This window comes from Chenopodium album, chromosome 10 (genome assembly GCF_948465745.1).
Source record: "Chenopodium album chromosome 10, dcCheAlbu1.1, whole genome shotgun sequence".
NCBI lineage: Eukaryota > Viridiplantae > Streptophyta > Magnoliopsida > Caryophyllales > Amaranthaceae > Chenopodium > Chenopodium album.
The window spans coordinates 57,793,605-57,820,344 of NC_137843.1; the positions used below are offsets into that span (position 1 = coordinate 57,793,605).

Sequence of the window (26,740 nt, forward strand, 5' to 3'; positions counted from 1 at the left end):
TGGACAGGACAAATTCAAGTGTCTCAAACTGTTAGACATGGATTCAATGGAAAAAAAGCTTTTCATTAAATCAATAGGAAGATTCTAACTCCATAGGCCATTGAATATCATAGTTAATTGCATATCCTGAATAGTTTGAAAAATCATAAAGGTTAGGATCCCTTAGAGTCAATTCAAAGGCTTGCTATATTTTTCTCAATTGTTTTGAATGAACTTCAAATGTAAGAGGAGAGCTACCTTCAAAATACCAAGGTTTTATACTTCCAACTTCTAAATTCATCAAGTTTTCATCTACATGAAACACAGTAACAATGTACTCAAATTTACCCCAAGCAAATAATACAATCACAAAGTGCATTGACCAAGAATGCCACTCATCACCATCATCATCATCACTATCAACAGAAATAACCAAAAGCAGCCAAACTGCCAGTTTACATAATAATTTTTTTAAATGCATTTAGCAAAAAAGTTTCTTGAAATTACTCAACAAAAGCCACAGCATTTACCTACACCCTTAAAGGCTTAAAACCCGCGGATGTCAAGTAACTAAAACAGTTAGTAAACACAGCAGAGACAGCAGCAACAGCAGAGAAGAGCAGCAGAACAGCAGAGAAGACATAGCAGAACAGTAGAGAAGACACAGCAGAACAGCAGCAGCAGAACAGAAGAGCAGCAGACACAGAAGAACATCATACCAGCAGAACAGCCGAACAGCAAAGACACAGCAGAACACAGCAGACCAGCAGCAGACATGGCAGAACAGCAGACAAGCAGAACAGCAGCAGCAGAATAGCAGAACAGCAGACAAGCAAAACAGCAGAACAGCAGAACAGCAGACAAGCAGAACAGCAGCAGCATAACAGAATAGCAGCAGACATGGCAGAATTCACCCCAATGTAGCATCGCCTAGGCTTGAGGAAAAAGAAAAGCTATATGTGAGCAGAATTCAGGAGGGAGGCAGGAGGAAAATAAGCTATTTAAAAAAAAAAAAAAAAAAAAAAAGATTAAAGAACGTCAATACCTTCCGAATTAGATGCAAAACTTTCATCTATCACTTCTTTACCAATTTCAAGGACGTCTTCTTCAATATCACAATCATAACCACGTAACCAATTTTGTGTGGTAACCAACGCCTCAACATTCTTAGGCAAAAGCGCACTCCTATACTTGTTTAAAATACGACCACCCATGCTAAAAGAAGACTCAGAGGCTACCGATGTTATAGGAATGGCCAAAACATCCCTAGCCATAGCAGCTAATATAGGGTACACCCTAACTTGAGATTCCCAATACTTGAGAACATCATAATTCTCCCCTTCAATATATGGGACACGAGTAGTAGTCAAATAATTATCAATCTCCATCGATGGTCGGTTTAATGGGCCATCATCATCATCATCATCAATATTCTAGAAAAGTTCAAACAAAATAATCACTGTATTCTACCTTATTTTCTTATTTTACAAAGTAATTAATGTCCTAGTGCTCATTATATATCAATATATTCTTCAGAATTCTATGCCAACGACAACAAATTCAACAATTAAACAAATAGCAGCAAATAAAATCACACTAACACTAATTTGCATAATTAATAGTTATATCAAATTGTTAACAATAATCCAGACAAAACAAGATTCAATTTTTGTATTCAGATATATAATTGAGTTATAATTATACAAGAAAAAACAATTTAAACTATATACAGTAACAAATTAAAAAAAACAACACCAATTCATACCATGATACCAACAACACATATCAATTAAAATCTAGAGAGAGAGAGACGCCGTGTATATATCATACCTGAATTTGGAGCAATTAGGGCAGCAAACACCAATGACTCCGTGAATGAGAGGCGCCAGGACAGCTTCAGAATAAGGACAACAAACACCGTGAATGAGAGGCGCCGTGAGGATGAGACGGAGAGGTGATGAGACGGAGAGGCGCTTAGCCGTGAGAAGAAGAGGCGCCGTGAGGATGAGTGGTAAGGTGAGAGTGGTAAAGTGAGAGTGAGAGTGAAAGGGTTTCAAAAGGGTGAGAGTGGTTTCATGTAAATCTAACCATTGATTTTTTTAATCTATGGTTCAGATTGGTGATCCATGTGTGTTGTGGGAGAAAGAATCTAACCATTGATTTTTTTAATCTATGGTTCAGATTGGTGATCCATGTGTGTTGTGGGAGAAAGAATCTAACCATTGATTTTTTTAATCTATGGTTGAGAATGGTGATCCATGTGTGTTGTGGGAGAAAGAATCTAACCATTGATTTTTTAATCTATGGTTGAGAGTGGTGATCCGTGTGTGTTTGTGTGTTGTACATTCATCTACAAAAATATTATTCCTTCAATTCTTTAGTATTTTTTTGCCCCATTTGATCGGGATCAGTGCCCAAGACACGTATTAAAATATCTACTAGTATATCTTTATTTTCATACACGTAAAAATTATAAAAACGTTATATTAATAAAATGTATAAATAGATTAATTTAAAAAGATCACTAATGAGCTACTTCGTATAACTTTGTAGTTTGTACTAATACATACGAATAACGATGATACGAATATTTATCTATGAGATATTGAGATGGTTAGATACCACGTGTTAATAATGTGTAGTACATATGATCGATTGAACTGATCAATATGACCTTGTTAATTAGTCATTAGTGTTTTCTTTCATTATACAAATCAAAGCACTTTGTAATATCTTCATAATTTCATGAAAATATATAATGATAAACGAGTCATAATTATCAGTCTTGTTGACTAATCAAGTATCGAATTACCAAATTGCAAATTTCCATTTCACAAGAAGTCAAGAACTCATCAAGTCATGATTATGATTGTATGCGTAGTATATAAATGATTAAATAAGAAGCATATAATAACCTAATTGTATAACAATAATACATTAATACACTAATTCTTATAATCTACTTCGTAATAAACTAGTAAGATCAGTATGACTAAACTTGAAACAGAACATAATATGTATTTATAAAATAAATGAGAATTTGTTTATAATATGTTGCCTAAATATGAAATGATTCGCGACTTGCCGACTTTATTTAAAACTTGTGAACGCAAAAGGTTAGCAAGTACTATCAAATTTCAAACCAAAGCCATTTAACTGCCCGAATCCAAACAACTCGATAAACAATTTATTTTTTGAAACCGAAAACCGACCCGAACCGTAATTTAGTAAACTTGAAATGGAACCGATATGAATAACGTTAAAGTGGTTAAACCATCGAAGAACCGAACCAATTATAAATTGAACCGAAAAAGAACCGAACCAGTAAAAAATCGAACCGAAAAAGATCCGAACCGAAAAAGATCCGAACCAGTTATAAACCGAACCAAAAAAGAACCGAACTGTTTCTAACCCGAAACCGTTTCCAACCCGAAACTGTTTGAACCGGGATAAAAACCGTTTACACCGCACCGTTAACAAACCGCAACCCGCCTGCACCGAACCGTTTACTACCCGGACTGTTTACAACCCGAACCGAATTAAAACCGCTTAAGAATAAACCGAAACCAAATCGAACCGATAACTATTTAAACCGAACCAAAACCGACCCGCGAGACAATTAAACCGATTCCAAACCGACCCGATTAACTACCGAACCGATTTCAAACCGAACCGAAACCGAACTGTCAAACCGTTTTGACAGTGCTGTAAGGGACATAATTTATGCACAAACATATATAACTGTATATAACTTAATTAAGACATTAGTCCTATATGCATGAGTTGTGTGCATTAACTTAAATTTGGAGTATAAATTTTTTTTTGTTTTTTTTAAAGTTAATGCACACAACACATGCATATAGGACTAATGTCTTAATCCCTAGTCACTAGATAGTTTTATAAAGAAGTTACCCTAATTGATCATAGAATCAAATCGCCGTATAATTCAAGTTTCAACCTTAGTACAGTAGAGAAAAATATACTCGTAAGTCCCTTATCAAGACGAATATACCATAATTATTGTACATTACGAGTAACGTTATTTAAATATATAATGGGTCGATGTTTAGTAAAACTATTACGGTTTTGTTGAAAGTAAAAATGATCGGAATCTTCGAATTCAATAGTTACCGTACTACATCCAGTCATCCACTACTGTATACAGTCATTGTACACGTGTATAAATCAACCTTGTTTTCCATCCTCTTACAAGTTACAACATAGTAAAGTAAAGTATTATACTTCACTCTTCTGTGTTGGGCCCGTATTGTAATACGACCCATAAAGTTTAGGGCACCAGTCCAAGAAGTAATGCATCAACAAAATAAGCAAAGCGGCTCGGTTGGAATAAACAAGGAAAGCAGCATCAAGGATATCAATCAAAAAGATACTTGCCAAAGATACACCTACAGAACAGGGAAGGAGATAAATCAAGAAGATCTTCCCCATTTTGAATATATTTCGAATATCTTTGTAAACCCTAGAGTTCCCTAGGTATAAATAAGCACAATTAGACATTTTGAGCATTCATATACGCACATATACTCTGAATATAATAGAATTACTCGGCATTCATCTACGGAGCATCGTCCTTACTGAAGAAGGAGGCTATTCCTTATTCAGTATTGTATTTCTAAACTTGTTCTTTTCGTAGTAATATTCATTCTGTTTGTTTATTGCTGTTTCATTGCTTATCTACTGCTTTATTGGTGCCTTATTGCTATTTATTGCGCTTTTGGTAGTATGATTGTTATTACCCCTCAAACCTAGCAGATTCTCATACGTCCTTGTTGAGATTTGCCTAAACAATTTGGCGCCCACCGTGGGGCTGATAATCGATTAACCTACCAATTCGCCAAAAACCAATACAAATACCATGTCTGGGCACCAAGTACCCTTTACCATGGCCGAAATCAATGAGGGAATGAACGCATTCCGTCAAACCTTAGACCAACAAAAAAGCCAAATCGAAACATTGTTGGCCCAAAAAAGTCCAAACCGAAGCCAAACTTACCAGTCTCACCAAGCAAAACGAAGCCCTCCGTAGCCAGATACAGTCAGTCGCTTCCAAAACCATTAATACCAGAAAAAACACTGAAAGTATAGCCATGCAGCTCGATATGTCAGGTGTCTTTCATACCCCTAACGGGGAAAAAGGATCTAACACTAGGGAAACAACCCTAGATCTGGACTCTTTGAATGCAGGAACCCCTAAGCAGAATGAACAAGAAAGATCTGAAGAGGGAAAGATAGAGAAGATGGTCAAAGAGTACCTCAAGGCAATAGAAGCCAAGATCGCCAAGATCCCTGGAATGCCAAAGCCCATGGAGGAAGAAGCATCAGATGGCTATATAGAGTCTCCTTTCTCAGAAGAGATCGCCATGGTAGAAGTGCCAAAGAGGTTTAGCACACCCAACATGGCCATGTACGATGGAACAACAGACCCTGATGAGCATGTATCCCTTTACAAACAGAAGATGATGACCAGCTCAATCCCTAGAGACATCAGAGAGGCCATCATGTGCAAAGGCTTTGGAGCCACATTATCAGGTCCAGCCTTAACTTGGTTCATTAATTTAGATAATGGGACAATTCGATCTTTTGCAGGAATGGTAAACCTATTCAAGATCCAGTTTGCCAGCAGCAGGAAAATAGAAAAGTAGTCATCGGATTTATATCGTATTGTGCAAAGACACGGTGAATCCTTGAGAGATTACCTTAATAGGTTCAACAGGGAAAAGATTGGAATACACAAGTGTGATGCTCCCACAACCATTGAAGCGTTCAGAAGAGGATTGCTAGATCACAGTGAGCTCTACAAGGAGTTGACCAAATATCCATGCGCAACCTTTGAAGATGTACAAGCTAAGGCAATGGCTCAAGTCAGATTCGAAGAGGATACATATGCAAGAAAAACTCCAGAGCTCAGAAAGGATGAAGACCGCCCGTCAAGAAGGAACAACAACTTCCCCAGGAGAGATAATCGATTCAAGCCGTATCAGCGTTCCCGCTTTGATGAAGGGTCAGTCAACGCTGTCGAAGGAGAGTTTTCTGATTGGAGAGAAGATCCTGAGCTCCCACCAAAGTTACACGAGTATTGCTTCAATGTCAATCCTGCAGGAATAATAAGGACCTTGAACAAGATGGGGGATACTGTTCAGTGGCCAAGAAAGAATGATAGGCCTGGGGAGAAGAAGGATCCATCCAGATGGTGTGATTTCCATTCAGATATTGGTCACACTACTGATGAGTGTGTCGCGCTCAGAAAGGAAGTTGCATACCTATTAAAGAAGGGCTACCTCAAAGAACTCTTGTCAGACAGATCTAAAGCTCCAGGGAAGGATAGAGAGTCCAAGCAAGGAGGTCCTCCACCCCCACCTCCAATTGTCAAGACCATCTGTTTCATAACAGGAGGGTCAGAAGTATGCGGCCTAACATATTCAGCAGCGAAGCGGCACGCAAAGGAAAGTAACAAAGAGCAACCAGACAAGAGGGAGAAATCAAAGATAGACATCCCTATCATGTTTGAAGAAAGCGACGCGGTAGAAGGTCATCATGACGGCCTAGTAATCTCACTCCCAGTTGGAAATTGCATGATTAGGCGAATCCTAGTTGACAATGGAAGTTCTGCAAACATCATCATGCTGGATACCCTGAAGCACATGAACATAGATGAGAAAAGCATAGTTAACAAGTCAACAATGCTAGTGGGATTCAGTGGGGAAACCAAGAAGACAAGTGGAGAGATTACATTGGCAACATATGCAAAGGGGATCAACCTGCAGGTTAAATTCTTAGTAATCGACACCCTGTCCTCATACAATATGATTTTGGGAAGACCTTGGATACACGAAATGAAAGCCATCCCTTCTACGTACCATCAGGTCATCAAGTTTCCTACTAGATGGGGAATTCAAGAAATCAGAGGAGATCCTAGGGAAGCCAAAGAATGCTACAAGATAGCACTGAAAGCAACATCTGCGGAGAAGAGTTCAGCATAGCAATCAGAGGATCAGCTGGGCCAAGAGAAGTTGAGTATATCAGAAGAGCAAGAAGCTACTGAAGTCCAGCTGAACCCCTTACATCCAGATCAGAAAGTCAGAATAGGGTCAGAACTTAAAGCGGAAATCAGACAACAGATTCACGACTTTCTGGAAGAAGAGAAAGATGTGTTTGCTTGGACCCACGAGGACATGAGAGGCATTCCCCCAGAGGTTATCACTCACAAGCTAAATGTAGACCCAATGCATACACCAGTGAAACAAAAAAGAAGAAAATTCGCGCCAGAAAGGAACAAGATCATCAACGAAGAAATTCAAAACCTACTCAAGACTGGAAAAATCAGAGAAGTAAGGTACCCAGAGTGGCTTGCCAACGTGGTGGTAGTAAGAAAGAAGAATGGGAAATGGCGGATTTGCATAGATTTCACAGACATCAACAAGGCTTGCCCGAAAGACCCATTCCCTTTACCTCACATCGATGCTATGGTAGACGCCACAGCAGGACACGAATTGTTATCCTTTATGGACGCCTACAGTGGTTACAACCAGATCCTCATGCACAAGGACGACCAAAAAAAGACAGCCTTCATTACCAGCCAAGGAATATATTGCTACAAAGTAATGCCTTTCGGATTGAAGAACGCAGGAGCAACATACCAAAGGTTGGTAAACAAGATGTTTGAAAAGCAAATTGGGAACACGATAGAAGTCTACATAGATGATATGGTAGTTAAATCCAAGAAGGCAGAAGATCATGTCAGAGACCTCAGAGAAGCATTCGTCATCCTGAAACAATATGGCATGAAGCTGAACCCTACAAAGTGCACGTTTGGAGTACAGTCAGGAAAATTCTTGGGATACATGGTTACGCAAAGAGGAATAGAAGCCAGTCCAGAACAGGTCAAAGCTATCTTAGATCTAGAACGACCAAAATCCAAGAAAGATGTACAGAGCTTAACAGGGAAAATCGCGGCATTGAACAGGTTCATCTCAAAGTCTTCAGAAAAGAACAGGGCCTTCTACGAGGTATTGAAAAAGAACAAGGAGTTTAAATGGGAACAAGAACATGATGAAGCATTCCAGAAGCTGAAAGAATACCTAGCCAACCCGTTGATTCTCTCCAAACCTAAAGAAGGGGAGCCACTCCAGCTGTACCTTGCAGTGTCTGAAGGGACGGTCAGCGCAGTCCTCACAAGAGAAGAAGAAAAGGAACAATTTCCAATCTACTATGTCAGCAAGACCCTGCTCAGTGCGGAAACACGATACGCCTCATTGGAGAAAATCATTTTAGCCTTGTTCACTGCTTCAGTAAAGCTACGTCCATACTTCGAGAGTCATCCCATACAAGTACGGACCAACTACCCCATCAGAGCTATCATGAGAAAACCAGAAATGTCAGGAAGGATGGAAAAATGGGCCCTACATCTAAGCAGGTACGACATACAGTACGAACCCAGGACGGCAGTCAAATCTCAAGCTTTAGCAGACTTCGTAGCAGACTTCATCCCTACACTTGAAGAAGAAGCACAAAAGGAAGTACTAGCCTTACAGGAACCAAAGGCTGCACAAAAATGGACACTCCATACAGATGGTGCAGCAAACATACGAGGAGTGGGCTTAGGAGTAGTACTGACATCACCCCAAGGAGACAAGATAGCACAGGCAATAAGGTGCAACTTCAAGGCTACCAATAATGAAGCCGAATATGAAGCGCTCATTACAGGACTAACCGTTGCAAGAGATATGAAGATACAACACCTAGAAGTAATCTCTGATTCTTTGCTCATGGTAAACCAAATCAACGGGCAGTATGCAGCAAAAGACACCAGAATGATTGCCTACTTGGAAGTCACGAAGAAGCTCATCAAAGAATTCAAGGAGTTCAAGATAGAACAAATACCCCGGAACCTAAACACCGAAGCAGATGCATTGGCAAATTTGGGATCAAACATCAATCCAGAAGAATTTGGGGCAATCCCTCTAGTACATGTACTCTCACCAGCCATAGAGAAGGAATCAACCATGAGTGTCTACGAAATTCAAACAGGCCCTACAGAAGAAGAAGACAACAGTTGGATAACACCCCTGAAGGAATACCTCCTGGGCAACACGAAACCAACAGGGAAAGTAACAGCTCAAGCATTCGCTCAGAAAGCCTCCAAGTATTGCCTAATCAGCAATGTACTCTTCAAGAAGTCTGCAGCGGGACCGTTCTTAAGATGCCTGGAAAGAAAAGAAGCTCAACAAGTCTTACAATCCTTACACAGTGGAGAATGCGGAAATCACTCCGGAGGAAGAAATTTAGCCAACAGGGCACTCAGAATGGGATACTACTGGCCCAGTATGAGAAAGGACGCAATTGAGTTCGCCAAGAAATGCTTAGCATGCCAAAAACATGCGCCTTTGACACACAAGCCGTCAGAAGAGTTACACCCAACATTGACACCGTGGCCATTTATGAAGTGGGGAATGGATATAGTAAAATTACCACCGTCATCAGGGCAGAGAGTGTACTTCTTAGCAATGACAGACTACTTTTCCAAATGGATTGAAGCAGAAGCGTACAAGGAGATCAAGGATAAGCACGTCATTTCATTTATAAAGAGGAACATTCTAAGCAGATTCGGAGTACCAGCGGAGATCATTACAGACAACGGGTCTCAATTCATCAGCAACAAAACTACCAAGTTCTGTAAGGAATGGAACATCTCCCTTATCACATCTACACCAAGATACCCACAAGCGAATGGACAAGCAGAATCAAGTAACAAAGTCCTCATAGGCAACATGAAGAAAAGGCTGGAGGGAGCCAAAGGGAAATGGGCAGACGAACTACCCAACATATTATGGGCAGACAGAACAACCCCTAAAGGCGCTACAGGTCATACCCCTTTCTCACTGGTGTACGGATGTGAAGCAGTAATACCAACAGAGATAGAAGTGCCTACAGCAAGGTACGGACTGATGACAGAAGAAAGAAACCAAGCAGAACTAATTCACAATTTAGACACAGTAGAGGAGCTAAGGGAAGACGCACAAATGAGAATGGCAGCATACCAACAGGAAGTAGCAAGATCCTTCAACAAGAACGTTAGAGTCAAAGCATTCAAGCTAGGAGACTGGGTCCTCAGAAAGGTATATGAAAACACCAAGGAAGTTAATGCAGGAAAGCTAGCACCCAACTGGGAAGGACCCTATGAAATCACCAGGGTAGTAGGTAATGGAGCATACAGACTCAGGAATGCAGAAGGGAAAGAGGTGCAGCGAAGCTGGAACGCAGCACATTTAAAATTATATCATTTCTGAAGAAGGTACGCAATTGTTATTTCTATTTTGTAAAACACAAAAAACAGGAAAACAAGCAAAAATGCAAAAAAATCAGAAAACACAAAAACACAAAAATCTCCAACAGCCAGATTCAGCACGAAAGGTACTCATCTATCCTTATCTTTTGTCAATTTACTTTATGATCATTACGAGTACTGACTTTGGCATCGGAGGGCCGTTGGGGAAACCCACGGCCACCCCTCACCTTCTTCTATTTTGCAAGGAACACGACCGATATCACAGAGCAAGGATACAATAAGTCCCTTCACTACAGAACAAAGGCAAGGCATTCCTGAAAGGAACAGACATATCACCCTCACAGAACTTACAAACACATGTAAGTGTAATACAACTGTAATACAACTGTAATACAACTGTAATACAACTGTAACACATTCGTGATACATTTGTAAACACACCACACTACGCGGAAACAAGAATCACACAGTAAAAAGACAGAAATACTTAAGTTACACTACAACGAAATTAAACAAAGCATCCAGCTACAAACATGTAGCACAAAAGAAGAACAAATTATCCAAACTGCACTAAGGCAATAAACAGAAACAGCATCCAAAGTTGTACATTTTTTTAAGGTGACGCAGCACCAGCTAAACTAATTCTCTCCCATATTGTCAGCAGGGATCACTTCTTCAGCTACAGGCTTCATCACCTCTGGGGCCTCCTTGACTTCTTCATTATGAGGAGAATTCACCTCCTCATCAGCAAAGCTCAGCAGTAAGGTACCAGGAGCAGCAGTCCCTTCAGGAAACGTCCTCTCAAAAGAAGCCTTATCACCATCATAATCCCAAGCCTCATGCTTTCCTTGCTGAAACTCCTCCATCATCTCAAGACGTGCTTTCCCATAATAGTACGTAGCAGCATCAATGGCCTCATTAGCAGCTTCCTTCAGGGTACTTTTCAGCCCGTCCCGCTCAGAAATGCAGTCCCGATGCTTAGCTCGTTCAGACTTCAAAGCTTCAGTAGCAGCCTTGTACTTATCAGACAAAGCATCACGTTCCTTCTTCATAGCTTCATACACCCGAGAAAATTCTGACACCTTGCCTAAAACACCAAGGCAGGACTGGAGACTCTACACAGCAAAGAAGAAAGGTAAAGACGCATATTTCAATAAGGTCGATTTTTATGCGAAAAATTTTTGGAGTACACCATACCTGGAAGGACTGTACAGCCGCTTCTTGGGAAAGATCAGCAAAAGTCATCGAAGACTGGCGATCCTTGAAGGAGGGAAACAACAAGGTATCCACATGTGGAGCAAGAGAGTCAAAGGAAAACTCAGCAGCGTCAACATCAATGGGCATCTCCAATTTCCTCTTAAGACCAGCACGAGGCGGAGGCGGAGGTGCAGCACCCCTAGGAGCAACCATCTTGATGGGAACAGCCTCAGAAGTCTGGGGAGACGAACGAGACTTAAGACGACCCAAGATGGAGGTGAGCTAAGAAGATCATGAGACCTTAGTGACCTTGTTGTATCTACAGGGAATACAGTTGGGTCAATAAACATACAACTAGGAATACAACAAATGTACACAACAAGGATCACATTAAACGTATACAGCAAGGACGTCAATAACAAACAACTAAGAATAACAAATACACGCAAATGTGTTCAACAAAGAAACGGCCAAATTCAAAAATAAAAACACAAAAGCAAACCAGCCACGTATTCACAAAAGCATAAGCACAATAAAGCATCAAATTCACAAGGGAGAAAGAAAACAAACCTTGAGACATGGCTGGAGCACCTTTCTGCTCAGAATCAGATTCGTCCAAAGACTTAATTTGAACAACTACCTCAGGCTGCGTCAATTTGATGAAAGACCTCTCGTCCGCACTCAACTCGTATAACTTGTCTATCAAGGATGGAGACTGAGAGCGCTGCTTCAATTTACTCACTGCAATCAACAGGCAAATAACCCCAAATCAACAAAGAAGGAAAGAAGAATATAAAAGAATAGGAAACAAAATACCTTCGGCCTCAACAGTGTCAATCAAAAAATCACAATCATCACCCAACGAATCAATCCTCACAAAGAAGAATTTGTGATACCACTTTTTGTCAAACGCCTTCTCCAGATCAGTCACCAAAGGACCAACGCCATCCTTCAGGCGAAGACCAACCCGACCTTTACCACTGGTCCTGATAGTGTAAGGGTAACACAAATCCCTCACATCAAGTTCTATACCCAATTTCGCACTCAGCAAATCCAAAATTCTCAATACCCTCCAAGTTTGGGGCAATAACTGACAAGGCGAAACCCTAACTCTAGAAAGAAATTGACGAACAAGAGCAGAAAATGGAAACGTATGCCCAATTACAAAGGGATACTCAAAGAAACACACCCAACCAGGAGCAATCCAGTCAGCCCTTTCCCTGGCTGATGGAATTTTCACCACAACCCCATCAGGAAAACGCGCAAGTGTAGCAATGTTCTGAACCTCCTCCTTCGTAACAGTGGAAGGATAAGTATCCTTGACAGGAAAGACGTTCTGCGCCACCAAGTTCGGCTTTTTCACACCCTCATCCACCCCAGCAAACACCACTCTCACACGATCATCCATCACAAAAACAAGAAAAGAAAAATACAAAGCAAAACAGAGCAAACAGAGAGGAGAAAGAAAATACCTGATGAAATTGAAATTAGGGGCAAAGCAATTGAAGTGATTAGACAACAGCCTGGACACCCAATAAATACCAAAGACGGAAATAAAACCGTCCTTCACAGTTATCGAGGAAGTTGCCTTAAAACCGCCACCACTTTCTATTTTGTTAACCGTTGAAGCAATTTCTGAATTTCAAAATAGTTTCCAGAATTTTCTTTAAGTAATTTTCACTTCCAAATACTTGGAAATAAAAATTAGGGGCAATTAATGGGCCCGTATTGTAATACGACCCATAAAGTTTAGGGCACCAGTCCAAGAAATAATGCATCAACAAAATAAGCAAAGCGGCTCGGTTGGAATAAACAAGGAAAACAGCATCAAGGATATCAATCAAAAAGATACTTGCCAAAGATACACCTACAGAACAGGGAAGGAGATAAATCAAGAAGATCTTCCCCATTTTGAATATATTTCGAATATCTTTGTAAACCCTAGAGTTCCCTAGGTATAAATAAGCACAATTAGACATTTTGAGCATTCATATACGCACATATACTCTGAATATAATAGAATTACTCGGCATTCATCTACGGAGCATCGTCCTTACTGAAGAAGGAGGCTATTCCTTATTCAGTATTGTATTTCTAAACTTGTTCTTTTCGTAGTAATATTCATTCTGTTTGTTTATTGCTGTTTCATTGCTTATCTACTACTTTATTGGTGCCTTATTGCTATTTATTGCGCTTTTGGTAGTATGATTGTTATTACCCCTCAAACCTAGCAGATTCTCATACGTCCTTGTTGAGATTTGCCTAAACATTCTGTAAATTTTGTAGCCCATTTCTATCTGTAATAAGCTCTTCCAGAGCCACAAACACAAACCCACTTTCAAATTTCAAAAGAAAAATAGAGAGAACTGACAACAATCATATTTCGATTTGTTGAGAGAACAACAATCATCCACCAAAACAAATACAAAAGAGAGATCGAGAGCATGGTTGAGGCCGTAGGAGCTGATACTTTGACAGATGCTCTAAAGAAGCTGGGTTCCGTGGCATGGAAGAAAATCAAATTTGCCAAGGACCTCAAAACCCACGTAAAAGAGCTTCAGGACACTAACTCCGCCATCAAAGCAGCACTCTTTGGTTTCGATCCTTTCGAGGAGGGTGATGACATCGAAGGGCACACGATCAAAGTGCTTCGACATGCACTTGATACATTGGAAAACTTCTTTGACGAGCAAGCAGCAAAATCCAAGCAGAAGGAAGTCATGGGAATGGGGGGCGGCGGAAGTAAGATGATAGTGGAAGCACGCTTGTTTTGTTCGTCTTCTAACCAACTTGTTTCTCCCTTCATAACTGCTGATAAGATCAATGCTATCAAGGAGGAACTTGCTAGAATTGCGAGTGATTATGCCTTGGTTAGTCCGATAGTAACCATCAAGTCATCTAAAAATAACCCAAACCGGCTGTCTATCAGCTACGACACCGGTCCTCTTCTAGATACTGATAAGGTCATAGGGAGAGACCGAGATAGGGACAATGAAATAATGCAACTCTTTCGTTCCTCCAATGGCATAGAGTCTTTCTCTGCTGTTGCCATTCTTGGGATTGGGGGAGTGGGCAAAACTACTCTAGCTCAGTATGTATACAACGATGAAAGGGTGAAAAACGGTTTCGATTCCCAACTTTGGGTTTCTGCCACTCCACAATCTGGTGTTAGGGATTTTCTTGTCAAGATTATAGCATTTGTTACCGGTGACAATCCTATAAACTGTGAGATGGCTCAGCTCCATCTTCAGTTTTCGCGTGCAATGCATGAAATTGCTGGGAAAAGGTGTTTGTTGGTCCTCGATAATCTATGGCATCGAGACACTTTAAGAGAAGAATGGCTACAACTTAGAGCATTATTGCTACAAGTTGGGGCTCTTGAGTTCAGAGTTCTCGCTACCACACGTAGTGAGGCAGTTGTCGATGTCATGGGCATTAAAGACCCCTACATGCTTGGTGAATTAGCTGAGAATGATTCTTGGCTCCTCCTTCAGTACTTCGCTCTTGCACAAGGGCAAGAGCTGGAGCTGGGTATTGAGGCGATAGGGAAGGAGATTGCAAAAATGTGTCCGAAAAATCCCCTTGTTATAAAGGCGGTACGATGCCAGTTAGCAGAGAAACACACAATCGGGGATTGGCAGGCCCTTAAGGATAAATTAGCTGCAAATTCAGCCTTCCATATGGAAGACCGGGTTATGCAAACACTGAAACTTAGCTATGATGATTTGAACAATAATTTAAAGCGTTGTGCTGCTTATTGTTCCTTGTTCCCCAAGGGGGAAAGTTATCATACAGAAATTATGGTGCGTATATGGATGGCTTTGGGCTTTGTTGAGTTAGAAGATGCTGGAGAAGACCATGTACGTACACAGCTTGGTACGTCGTGGCTTCTTTGAGCAAATGCATCATATCAGAAAATTCAAGATGCATGACGTCATGCACGATCTCATGTTGTTGATTGGTAAGTCCAAGCACCAGATGATCGATTCTAAAACTAGTGAAATTGCTGCTGGAGTTTGTCACGTCTCTATAAGCAAGGACATCCCAGATTGGGGAGTCCTGTTTTCGGAGTTCGATGGCAAGCAACTACAATCAATCGTCATGAATTGGTTTGGTACCAATTATGATCGTAGGATCAGATTGGGGTCTGAAATTGAGAATTTAATATCCAGATTTCCGAATTTAAAGGTATTAGATCTGAAGGGCCAAGATATTAAGGAAGTGCCGAAATCTATAAGTGAGCTGATCCACTTGAGGTATCTCGATTTGTCAGATAATCCTCTGCGCAAGCTTCCAAACTCGATCACAAAGCTGGTGTACTTGTTGTCACTCAACCTGTCTGATTGCTGGAATCTCCACAAGTTGCCCAGAGAAATGAACAAGATGGTCAAGCTAAGACACCTATTGCTGATGGAGACTGGTAATAACACGCTTTCTCGCAATGTGATGGGAATGGAGAGTATTACACATATGCCCAAGGGGATAGGGAATTTGAGCGATCTACAAGAATTAAATTTGTTTGTTGTTATTGGGGAGGATAGCAGCACTTCAAGTAGTAGATCCTAGGGTAATGTTGCGGCCGATTTGGCAGAGCTAGGTCATCTCAACAATATCAGGGGAGAGTTGACCATACATGTGGCAGGGCAGTCCAAGCATCTAGTATCAGAAGCTCCAACAGCACACTTGGAGAAGAAAGCGAAATTAACTTCGCTGAAAGTAGAATTCACCTACAGCTCCCTTGAAGATGAGAGGTTTCTAGAAGGTCTGCAACCATGTGGAAACAATTTGAGGCACATTACAATAAGAAATTATGGTGGGAAAAAGTTACCAAGCTGGATGACGGATGATCGGCTCCATGATAAGTTTCCGAAACTTGTTTCAATTCAACTGTTTTATTGTAAATCTGTATGCCCCTTTCTGATTATGGAAATGGGGCAGCCTCAGCCAAGTGTTGAAGAACAACTTATAGTTAGGATTCGGGTTGAGAATGAAACAAGTGAAGATGAGCATGATCATCAGCTGAACTGGCTTCCTAGATACTCAAAAATGGAGCAGCTGAAGCTAGGCCCCATGGAGTTGAGTTTCACAACGATTAGGGAGAACGGTCTAAGGAACCTTACTCTTCGCCGTGTAAGGATAGAAGAAAAATTAGCACCAGCTTCAGGTGGGCAACAACAGGGAGATTTCCTTGTCAAAAGCTGCTTTCCAAACATACAGAAACTGGTGTTAAGTGAGATTTCAGAGTTAGAGGTTATCCCTGAGCAGTTTCGAGACCTCTCCTCCCTTCAAGATCTAACAATTATGAATTGTCCAAATGTGAAGGAAATATCAGATTGGATTGACAGCCTCACCTCTCTTAGAAAAATTCAGATATGGGGGTGTCCTAGATTGGAACGGTTGCCGCATCAAATGAGCATCCTCTCCGGGTCGTTATCACTTGAGATTTATGGATGCTCAAGAGCGCTAGTGGAGAAGTGCCGGAAGCCATCAGGTGAACTTTGGCTCATTCAACATCTACGTAAGATATACATCAACCCTTCCGAAGGCAAGTTTTTCAGTCATCATTCCAATAACTCATCCGTCATTCAAAACCATCCAACTTCCTGTGATGTTGCTCCATCTTCTTTTATTAGTCCATTTTTACTTGGTGGTCTGAGTTTGTTGTTATTCTTCACTTGCTTACTTGTGTATTATGTGAGAGCTTGAGGATTATTAGATGTACATGTACTAATTTTGGGCTGATGTCATGCCCCATCAAATCCTTTGTTAGAAATATGATCTTTTTCAATGTGCACTTCATCAATGTCTGTTTAATTGCTACTTATCAAATATCAATAATTCAATATTTAGTGCTTCCAAAAGGTCTATTTAAAGTCTAAACACACCATGTGTAAGAAATTACACAGCATTACCAAAAATTGAGGTTCATTAAAATTAGGTTTGAGGCAAAAAGAGAGTAGAGAGGCACCTTTAATGACTATAACAGTGTTTGGTTGAGAGAGAACTGGCAGAGAGATTTAACTCTGAAAGCTAATTTTGAATAAAAACAGGTATAGTAATTTTTTTGAAACAAGAGTTTGTTGACATAGTTGTGAATATTCTTTGTTTAGAGTTGGCTTAATTTACTACCATTAAACACATGTTACACAAAAATTTCCCTAATCGTAAATTATTCCAACATTTTCATTGGTCATTTTATACATAAATTAGCAATCGGCAAATAAAACACCTGACACAACTAATACAACTGATTAATCAAACTAGCAAATACAACCAACAATTAATCGTCAAGCATGGCCTTAAAATAGAAGGGAAATAGCACTCCTCGGGTTCACAGGCCAATCACCCAATACCAACGTACCATCCATAAGAAAAATGCTCCCCTCAAGTTTAATTAGGTATCCATTATTCAGTCATCCGGGGGCCAAATTTGAGACATTGCTTAGGTTCGGAATATTCATTTTTAAGGAAAAACAGAGACAATAAGAAAAGGTGAGAATTAACACTGATAAACTTTGTTCCTGCTCCCCATGATAAGACATACAGGTGAGAATTAACACTGATAAACTTATAACGAAAAATATTACTGCAAAGCACAAACACATTGAAATTCTTAACAAAGGTTTGCCACATAGAATTATCCAATGAGCAGCAGAACAGTGACCTGAGTGTACATCCAGAATCACAGTAATATAGCATGATAGAAACTAGAACAGAACCTTCAGACACAACCAACTGAATAAGGATCAATAATCCAAGGACTGAGACTTCTGAATAGCTAATTGATACATGCCTAGATTCACTATTCAGAGGACAGATAATTTTCTAATCCTCCTTTTTGGTGTAGTGACGCACTGTGAAAGCCAGACCTAAGATGAGAAGGGGTACCAGGAACTGTAAGATCTTGATAATAAACTCGGGTGTCTTGTCATGATTGTAATGAGCTTGTTGCGGTGGAACATACGAGCGCTTTAGAGGGACAGTTGATACGTCGATTTCTCCAACGTAGTATTTGTCCATCATCTCTCTGGCTGAATCACTGTGTCCCACATCTTCAAAATCGTTTGTTGCGTCTTTGCCTATATAAAAATGTGTAAGAAGCTAAGATGCATGCTTAGTAATGTAGATGGCAAATAAGAGAAATGTAGGGAAACGCACCAGTTGCAGATAAAAGAACTTCATCACCACCAGGATGGTCTTCCATAAAAGGGGTTACATCATAGACCTGAATATGTCAATCAGCAAAGTGCCATTAATTTTCACAATTATTCCCTCTACCAAGATATGATTGTCACATAATTAAGAATACTTCATGGTAAGGATATGTTATAATAATACTAAAAGACCCATACACTAATTGGTCTAAATTGATCCATCTGACACCCCTCATAACTCAATGTCAGTAGGGCTTCTTGGAATATACAATCATAAATCTATAGGATATATGAACTTCACGGATATCCCAAAGTAATTACAGAGAGTAATAAAACTGGACAGACGGAGTAAAATTTAGATGCAGCAGAAGTGATGTTATGTTAATATAATTCAGGGAACGTGCACATTTGAAACAGGAAGCAACCAAAAAAAAATTGAAAGAGCAATGATCCAAAACAAAAACTAAGGCTGTAGCAATCAATCAGGAGAATACTAATGATATTATGATTTACATAGTATAGGATGCAGAAAACATAGATAGAGGTAAATTCGGTTAGTTTAAGATTTACATCACATGTGCATAAGGTTCTACACTGACACTATCAAGTGATTGATGACTTGAGAGAACATGGTTGTTTCATACTAACTGGTATGATAAAAACCACATTGAGAAAAGCCATGAAAAAACAGAACCCCCTGAATAACAATTGATTCTGGAAAATGTTCTTATGTTGATCTATTCTCAGCTAGTTTTCATTGACAAGCTGTATCGGCCAAATAACAAGATCCAAAGTGGGGATCGTTATTCTTGTTACTATAGGCCAAGAAAGATAATTCATCAAATCAAGATGCTCTATCATGCACAACCAACTTGCAAGAGACTATACAATGAATCACACATCAGATTGGCGGTCCACTCTAACAACAGCATCCATCAAAGAGAATACTGATGAAGAAGACTCGTGCCATTCGTGTCTCTCAAATCTTAGAACTTTGAGCTATTATCTTCTACTTAAGTGTCCAATTTGATAATTTATTAAAGCGTCACACACCTCAAACCCTCTAGCTTCTAATGCATTTCTTGTGGATTAAAGACTTCAAAGATTCAAGAGTTCGAGTCATACAAGCAATCGATCATCACCTCACCTTACCAAAATGGTTCAAGCTTTCTAGCATTACATATTTATTTATTCAATAACAAATTAGCAAGTGCATGATAGTCCTTAAAAAAGTTACAAGCACCTAATCTCAAATTATTGGATTCACCCAATGTTATAATTCCTTCATCCGAATATAATTGTCACATTGTGCATTTGTGATAACCCCTCATATATACATATAATAGTCGATATCTCTTAACAATAATCGTTCGATTTATACCATCTTCCCGTCAATTAAATAATTTAATCATTTAAAACGAAAAACAAACATAAATCATTACAATTCATGCATTGCGACAACTTTTTCCAAACATCCTAAATCGGTTTATGTAATGTGGTTCCAGAACAGAAAATATCAAATTAAAATTCAAAATCCCATAAAAGTCATACAAGAACAACAATTCAGAACAATTCAAAACCCCAACAAGAAAAATCAAACGGAAAGAGCAAATTAAAATTGAGATCTGACCTTTCCGGAGATAATTAACCAGCAATCCTTGCTACTGTTGTGCTTTGAAACTTCGTCAAAGGTGTGAACTTTACCATCTGAAGCCATTTTCACCCCTCTTTCTGATCCTACAAACAAAAAATTCAAACAAAAATTAAGAAAAAACCCAGAAAGGTACAGCCAATTAACAACAAACCCAGAAATTTAATTACTTTAACAAATCAATTGAAGTAAAAAAAAATAGAATTTTTGAATCCAGATCAAGCAAAGATCCCTCGTTACTTACAAGAGTAGAAAAGAGAAAGAGAGAGAAATAGAGAGAAAAAGGTTAAGGTGTTACTACTTCCTTATCAACCAACTTTACGAACGACCAATTGTGGGAATTAAAGTGTGAGAAAGAAAAAGAAAATGCTTAATTTTTAATGGGCAGCAAAATTGACCCTGATTTGCACAGAAATGTCGTGGTGTCCACAAGACTTATTGACTTTTTGGTTTGCACGACTGCCAGATTCATTTATATACGAAGTACGAGTACTTTTTTATGAGGAGAAAAAGATTATTCAATTTTCTCTAATCTAATGTAGTGAGAGTATACATACTCTTTCTATATTTAATTTAATGAAACATTTTGACTTTTTATGTCAATTTTAATGTAGAGAAATTAGGAATATTGCTAATTGTTTTGAGTTTATTGATTTTGTTCCTTTTTTTAGAGAAGCGAATTGCATAGCTCACTCTATGACTCATTTTACCCCGCTCGAGTACTCAACTATAGTGTGGGTAGGGGGTTGTCCAAACTCCAAATATGGTGGAGGATGTAGTGGCATCCGATTTTTGCTTAAACTCTAATACTCGTATTGGTCATATGGCTTTCTAAGAAAAATAGTTTAATGGTCAAAATATTAGTGTTATAATCTTAAAACAACCCAGGGAAAGAGTGACACATGACACTTAGTGTCTATTCTCTTCGGCTTAGTTTCAGTTTAGTTCAGTTCAGCTCTAATATGTTCAATTCAGTTCAATTCCTAATTTCTTTCTCTTATAAATAGAAAAAACTTTTGTATACCTACGATGTACAGTAATTTACTGTAAATCGAGGGTCACTTTTGTTGAATTTAGGGTAACTTTTGTTGAACATAGGATAACTTTTATCCTTAAAGCTTAAATAACTTTTATTATATCATGGTTACTTTCATTCATTATTTGGTAACTTTTGAACATTTTAAAGTAACTTTGAAGCGGATTTACAATATTGTATTGTACATTCAATTTTTTTTAAAAGTTTGTCCATAAACAGTTCAGTTTAGCTCTAATCAGTTTAATTCAGGCCCTTAAACTTGTTTAGAAATGCTTTACTCTTTCACTAGGTTACCACCAGTAATTTATCTTTGAATTTTTGTAAAAAAAAAAAAAAAATTGAGTTTAAAATGTTCATAAGTTCAATTTAATTGACCTCAACTATGCTAACAACTCTTATAAAGACTCCAACAACCTAACATCAACATAAATCACCAAAGTAATATGTACTTCTTTTAAATTAATTACCTAAATAATAGCTACTATATGTTTAGAATTAATTAGCATTTTGTTTCAAAAAAAAAAAATAGCATTTGGGCGGAAAATCTTTTCATAAAATAGCGCCACGTGTACAACTTTGAAAAAAATGACATCAGCAGCTGCTACTTTAATATTAGTTATAGATTTTCTTGAGTCGATATTTTTTTTATCATTTTTTGTTTTATTTTGATTGAATATTTGATTATGCTGATTAATGTTTTATTCTTCTAGTGTTCTCAAAATTTTAGTTGTCTTTTTCAAGAGTGGCTAAATAGCCTAAATTTGACTTTAACATTATGAAGATTCTAATTTAAATTTTAAATTTCTTAATTTCTTAGTTGTCGTTTTGGACCTCTCTGAAAAACTAAATCTGGTAAACAATAATGAATTACTAAATTTATTTTTAGGTACGACAAAAATACTTTTACCAAACATGTTCTATAATACAAGCCAAAAAGTTCACATAGTAACAGTATCTTAAGTTAACATCTTAAGTGCTTTCAAAAAAAAAAAGTTAACATCTTAAGTTATTAATGAAATTATTTCTTCTCATCAAAAAAAAAAAAAAAAAAAAAAAAAAAAAAAAAAAAAAAAAAAAAAAAAAAAAAACCTTAAGTTAACATCAATTATGGCTAAAGAAAACTGGACAACATGGATAATAGCTTCTTACAGCAATAGAACTCCTTGTGGAATGGTAGTATTTGCACTACTAAGGATGATTCCATCATAACTATCCCTACAAAATGAATTAGGAGATGTTCTGTTTACTTTATTTTCATGTATTTTAGGTCTAATAAATTCGGTTAAAATAAGTTTTAAAATAAGGGTTATTCAACTTCAAATTACAACTATGATAAGTTTTAATAAGTTCAGATTAAATTTAAATAAGTTCTAATAAGATAAAATAAATCTAGATAAATGAAAATCAGTTTAATTAAAAATACCTTTAGTGTCAAAAGCAACCAATGAAGCAAAGTCAGCAAAAATAATTATACTTTTTTTATTCACCAAATTTATAAATTGACAAGCAAACTAGAGAGGTGAGGTCATGCTCATGTTCAATACCAGTAATTCACAAGTAAAAACCAAGATGTAAGTTGTAAGAGACCTTTTTCATAGTTGGACTTGGGGGAATGTTTGCTCCTAGTCCTTTACAATAAGGTGTATGGACTATGGACTTAATTCACTCTAGTACTCATTCTACCCAATGTCAAGTAACGAGGAACAAAGGTAATAGATAACAACTAATTAATGGTGTAACGAATTGTTTAATTAATTTAGGGCATGTTTAAATTTATTTAATTTAAGTTCAATTCAGTTCAATTCAATTCAGCTCCAATCAGTTCAGTTTAGTTCAATTCAGCTCCTAATTTTCCTCTCTCATAAATATTCATTTCAGCTCAGTTCAATTCAGTTCAGTTCAGCTCCAATCAGTTCAGTTCAGCTCAGTTCAGTAAATGTAAACAGGCCCTTATTGTTACTGCCTCTAGTCGCTGTCTCAAAATAATTGGCATTTCTTTTACCATAATTTTTTTTTATAGTGTATTAAAAACAAATTTTATCATAAAATGTGTTTGTAAATAAATATAATATAAAATTTCATAATACACCATTTTTATATATGAAGTATTTGTTTACTAGAATTTAACCATATATGTTTAAGTTTATATGCCTAAGTGTGTGTTCGACAATAGCTTTTGAGTAGATTTTAGTGATTTGTCCATGAAAAAAAAATGAGGGTTTATTGATAGAGGTAGGTTTTATCAAAAGTTAGAAATATTAGTTTTTGAAGATTAGAGGTAATTCTTAAAAATTTAATCTATAATTTTAGGGAAAAAAATATCGATTCTTATATGTCACAACTAGTCAACTACTATTTTACTAAATACTCGTACTTTAATTATCTATTTTCACAGCTAACAACTTGCACAACTAACCGTTACTTCCATAGCTATATTTTGCCCTAATTTGATTTTGTCGGTTATTCAATTATAAAGGGAGTATTACTAATGAATCGTATTTAATGTCAATTATTCTATGATGAAAGGGAGTATTACTAATTAATTTTATTTAATACATGGTACGTTTTCTAATATATTGTTGGTGAAATGTTTTTTTCTCCTCTATCATTCAAAAGTTCTAATATTTTGTTGGTCCTATTACAAAGACTAAGCAAGTTGCTATTTCATCATTATCCCAAAGAAATAAAATAAAACAACCCTATGATTTTGGGATAGAAAATTATAAATGAATCTTGTTTATAATACTTTCCAAAACAAATGTAACAATAAAAGTTGTAACAGTTTATATCTTTAATATTTTATTTTAAAAAGTTTATAAAATGTTGCTGAAATTGTGAAAAAAGTAATTTAATATAGATTAGTAACTAACGAAAAAAGAGTCTCGCTCTGGGGTTAGGGTTTCCTTTCGTCGGGGGTCTGAGTGGTTTCTCTTGCTCGTACAAGCGGTTCTCCCCTTCTGGAGGGGTGGTTTCGACAGCCATGGCAGATGATATTATTGAAAGGTGTTCGAAATTGAACATTACAGAGGATGAAGAAGAGATTGCGGACATAGGGAAAAACTCTGATGCAACCCAAGAAAGCAAATTAGCATTGTCTGTGGTTGGGAAGATTCTGACTATGCGTTCATACAATTTCGAAGCTATGCAAAGGACGCTCAAACAAGCGTGGACTTTGAAACGTGAGGTAATTTTCCGTAAAATTGAGAACAATCTATTTATAATCCAATTCTTTCATTGGCGTGATAAAGAGAAGGTATTGGATGGTGCTCCTTGGAACTTTGATAATCAATTATTGCTTTTAAAAGACATTCACATTGGAGAACAACCCGAATCAATTGAACTGAAATTTTGCCCTTTTCTGGATTCGAATTTACAACCTTCCCCTGGACAGTAGGACTAATGATGATGTAAGACTGATTGCTAATAAAATAGGCGCTGTTATGGAGGTGGAGGATGATGCTTTGGGGTGGGATAAATCTCGAAGGGTACGGGTTATGGTGGACACATCTAAACCTTTGCGCAGGATTCAAAAAATCAGAAATAAGAGGGGGGAGGTGTCTACAATTCAGTTTAAGTATGAGCGGTTGGCCTCGTTCTGTTTCTTGTGTGGGATCTTGGGCCATACGGAGAGAGATTGTCCTAATGTGGCTGAAGATGAGGAACCGGAAGAGAAGCAATGGGGTTTGTGGCTCCGGGCTTCGCCAAGAAAAGGGAGAGCTAAATTGGTGGAGGAGATGGGGAAGATATTGTCTAAAAAGAAATCACTAGTTTTCACTCAAAAGCTAGAGCAGCTCGAACATGATGTTATGAAGAAGGTGGGGAGTAGCAATGATGTGTTGTTGGCAACTGTCGAGGGAAATAAGGAGATGCTTATGGAAGGGGTGAATGATGATCGGGGGGTTGTGAGCGTAGTGAATACGGAAGGGGGTCAGCTGACCTCGAGGGGTGGAATTAATAAAATAGGGGAGGGAGTGGGGAAGGAAGGGGGCGGTGTTGATGGTGAGGGGGAGAGTGCGCTGGTGGGGGTTGTGGAAAAAGAGTATCAGATTTTTTCTATTGGAGTAGGGGGTGGTCCTTCTAAGGATAAGGGAGGGGGAAAGGCAGGGAGAAGGTTAGTGAAAGAAAAAGGGGGCAGTGGAAGTAAGAGGATGGAAATTGACAGGGACAAATTATTGGGGAAGAGAGGTAGGGAGGGTGATGACAGTAGTGGTGTTGTGGAAAATGTGAACAAAAAAATATTTCTTGAAGACAATTTGACTGGATGGCGTGGGGCGGAGACTGCCGATGAGCAGTCCCGCCAAGCTCAATGAGTATCTTGAGTATTAACTGCAGAGGGTTGGGCAATACCTCTGCAGTTAATAACCTCCGGAACTTAGTACGGAGGGAAGCCCCGTCTCTTATTTTTCTGATGGAGACGAAATTGAGTAGTGGGGAGATGATGAAAATCAGGACCAAGTTGGTGGGATATGATGGTATTGCAGTTGACAGTCGAGGTAGATCGGGTGGAGTGGCTTTGTTTTGGGTGAAGGGCCTTGGAGTTGACCTTCGTGCTATGTCCTTACACCATATAGATGTCACGATTGTGAAGGGGCTTGGCCCCTCAAAATGGCGTCTTACGGGATTTTATGGGTGGCCGGAAGTTTCTAATCGTCATCTATCTTGGAAGTTGTTGATTGAGTTGGCTAGTGTGAGTGATGTTCCTTGGGTTTGTATAGGTGATTTTAATGAGATTCTCTCTGATTCCGAGAAGAAGGGTGGGAGGGATAGAGCTCTTTGGCAAATGGAAAATTTTTGAGACACGGTGGATGTTTGTCAACTCATTGACATTCCTTTTTCGGGTTATGCTTTCACATATGATAATGGGCAAAGTGGCGATGATAATGTGCAATGTCGGCTAGATAGGGCTCTTGCTTGTAAGGATTGGATCTCCATGTTCTCCCGGGCAAAACTTTTTAACTTGGAGCGGGAATGGTCGAACCATGCTCCGATCAAACTCGTGTTGGATGAGGAAGGGGAAGCGGCAAATAAGCTGGGAGCGAAAATTTTCAGGTTTGAACGGCTTTGGACCGAGAATGAGGGGTGCGAGGGAGTGGTGGAGAGTGTGTGGCAGCTTGGGGGAGGTTCGGTGGAGCACAAACTTGCGGTGTGTGCGGAGGAGCTGCGATTTTGGAGTGATAGAGAGTTTGGTAAAATTTTTAAGGAGATACGGAGGAAAAGAAAAAGGCTAGGAGTGTTGAATAGGGGAGGGCGTTCGGAGGCTCAAGTGAATGAGAGAAGGAAGGTAGTAAAGGACATAAATAATTTACTTCACCATGAGGAGGTTTATTGGAGACAGAGATCGAGAGCTCTATGGCTCAAGGAGGGTGATCGTAATTCCAATTTTTTTCACAGGAAAGCTTCCCAGCGCCGAAGTAAAA

The 26,740-nt window shown here is 38.6% G+C and overlaps 3 protein-coding genes across 3 annotated transcripts; 2 read left to right on the forward strand and 1 right to left on the reverse strand.

Moving 5' to 3' along the window:
* The first annotated feature begins 5,852 nt into the window (after window positions 1–5,852).
* Window positions 5,853–6,980, forward strand: LOC145565536 (uncharacterized). Its single transcript, XM_081625507.1, has one exon. It carries the CDS (start codon window positions 5,853–5,855, stop codon window positions 6,978–6,980), a length of 1,128 nt encoding a protein of 375 aa, XP_081481633.1.
* Window positions 6,981–13,926: 6,946 nt separating this feature from the next.
* On the forward strand, window positions 13,927–15,378 carry LOC145565537 (disease resistance protein RGA2-like). The gene has a single exon (XM_081625508.1). It carries the CDS (start codon window positions 13,927–13,929, stop codon window positions 15,376–15,378), a length of 1,452 nt encoding a protein of 483 aa, XP_081481634.1.
* Window positions 15,379–18,042: 2,664 nt separating this feature from the next.
* Window positions 18,043–20,682, reverse strand: LOC145562673 (cytochrome b5-like). Its single transcript, XM_081623041.1, has 4 exons — window positions 20,532–20,682; window positions 20,267–20,373; window positions 18,641–18,707; window positions 18,043–18,561 (listed from the first exon to the last, which is right to left on the reverse strand). Exons 2-4 carry the CDS (start codon window positions 20,351–20,353, stop codon window positions 18,308–18,310), a joined length of 408 nt encoding a protein of 135 aa, XP_081479167.1. The 5' UTR covers window positions 20,354–20,373; window positions 20,532–20,682; the 3' UTR covers window positions 18,043–18,307.
* Window positions 20,683–26,740: the final 6,058 nt, after the last annotated feature.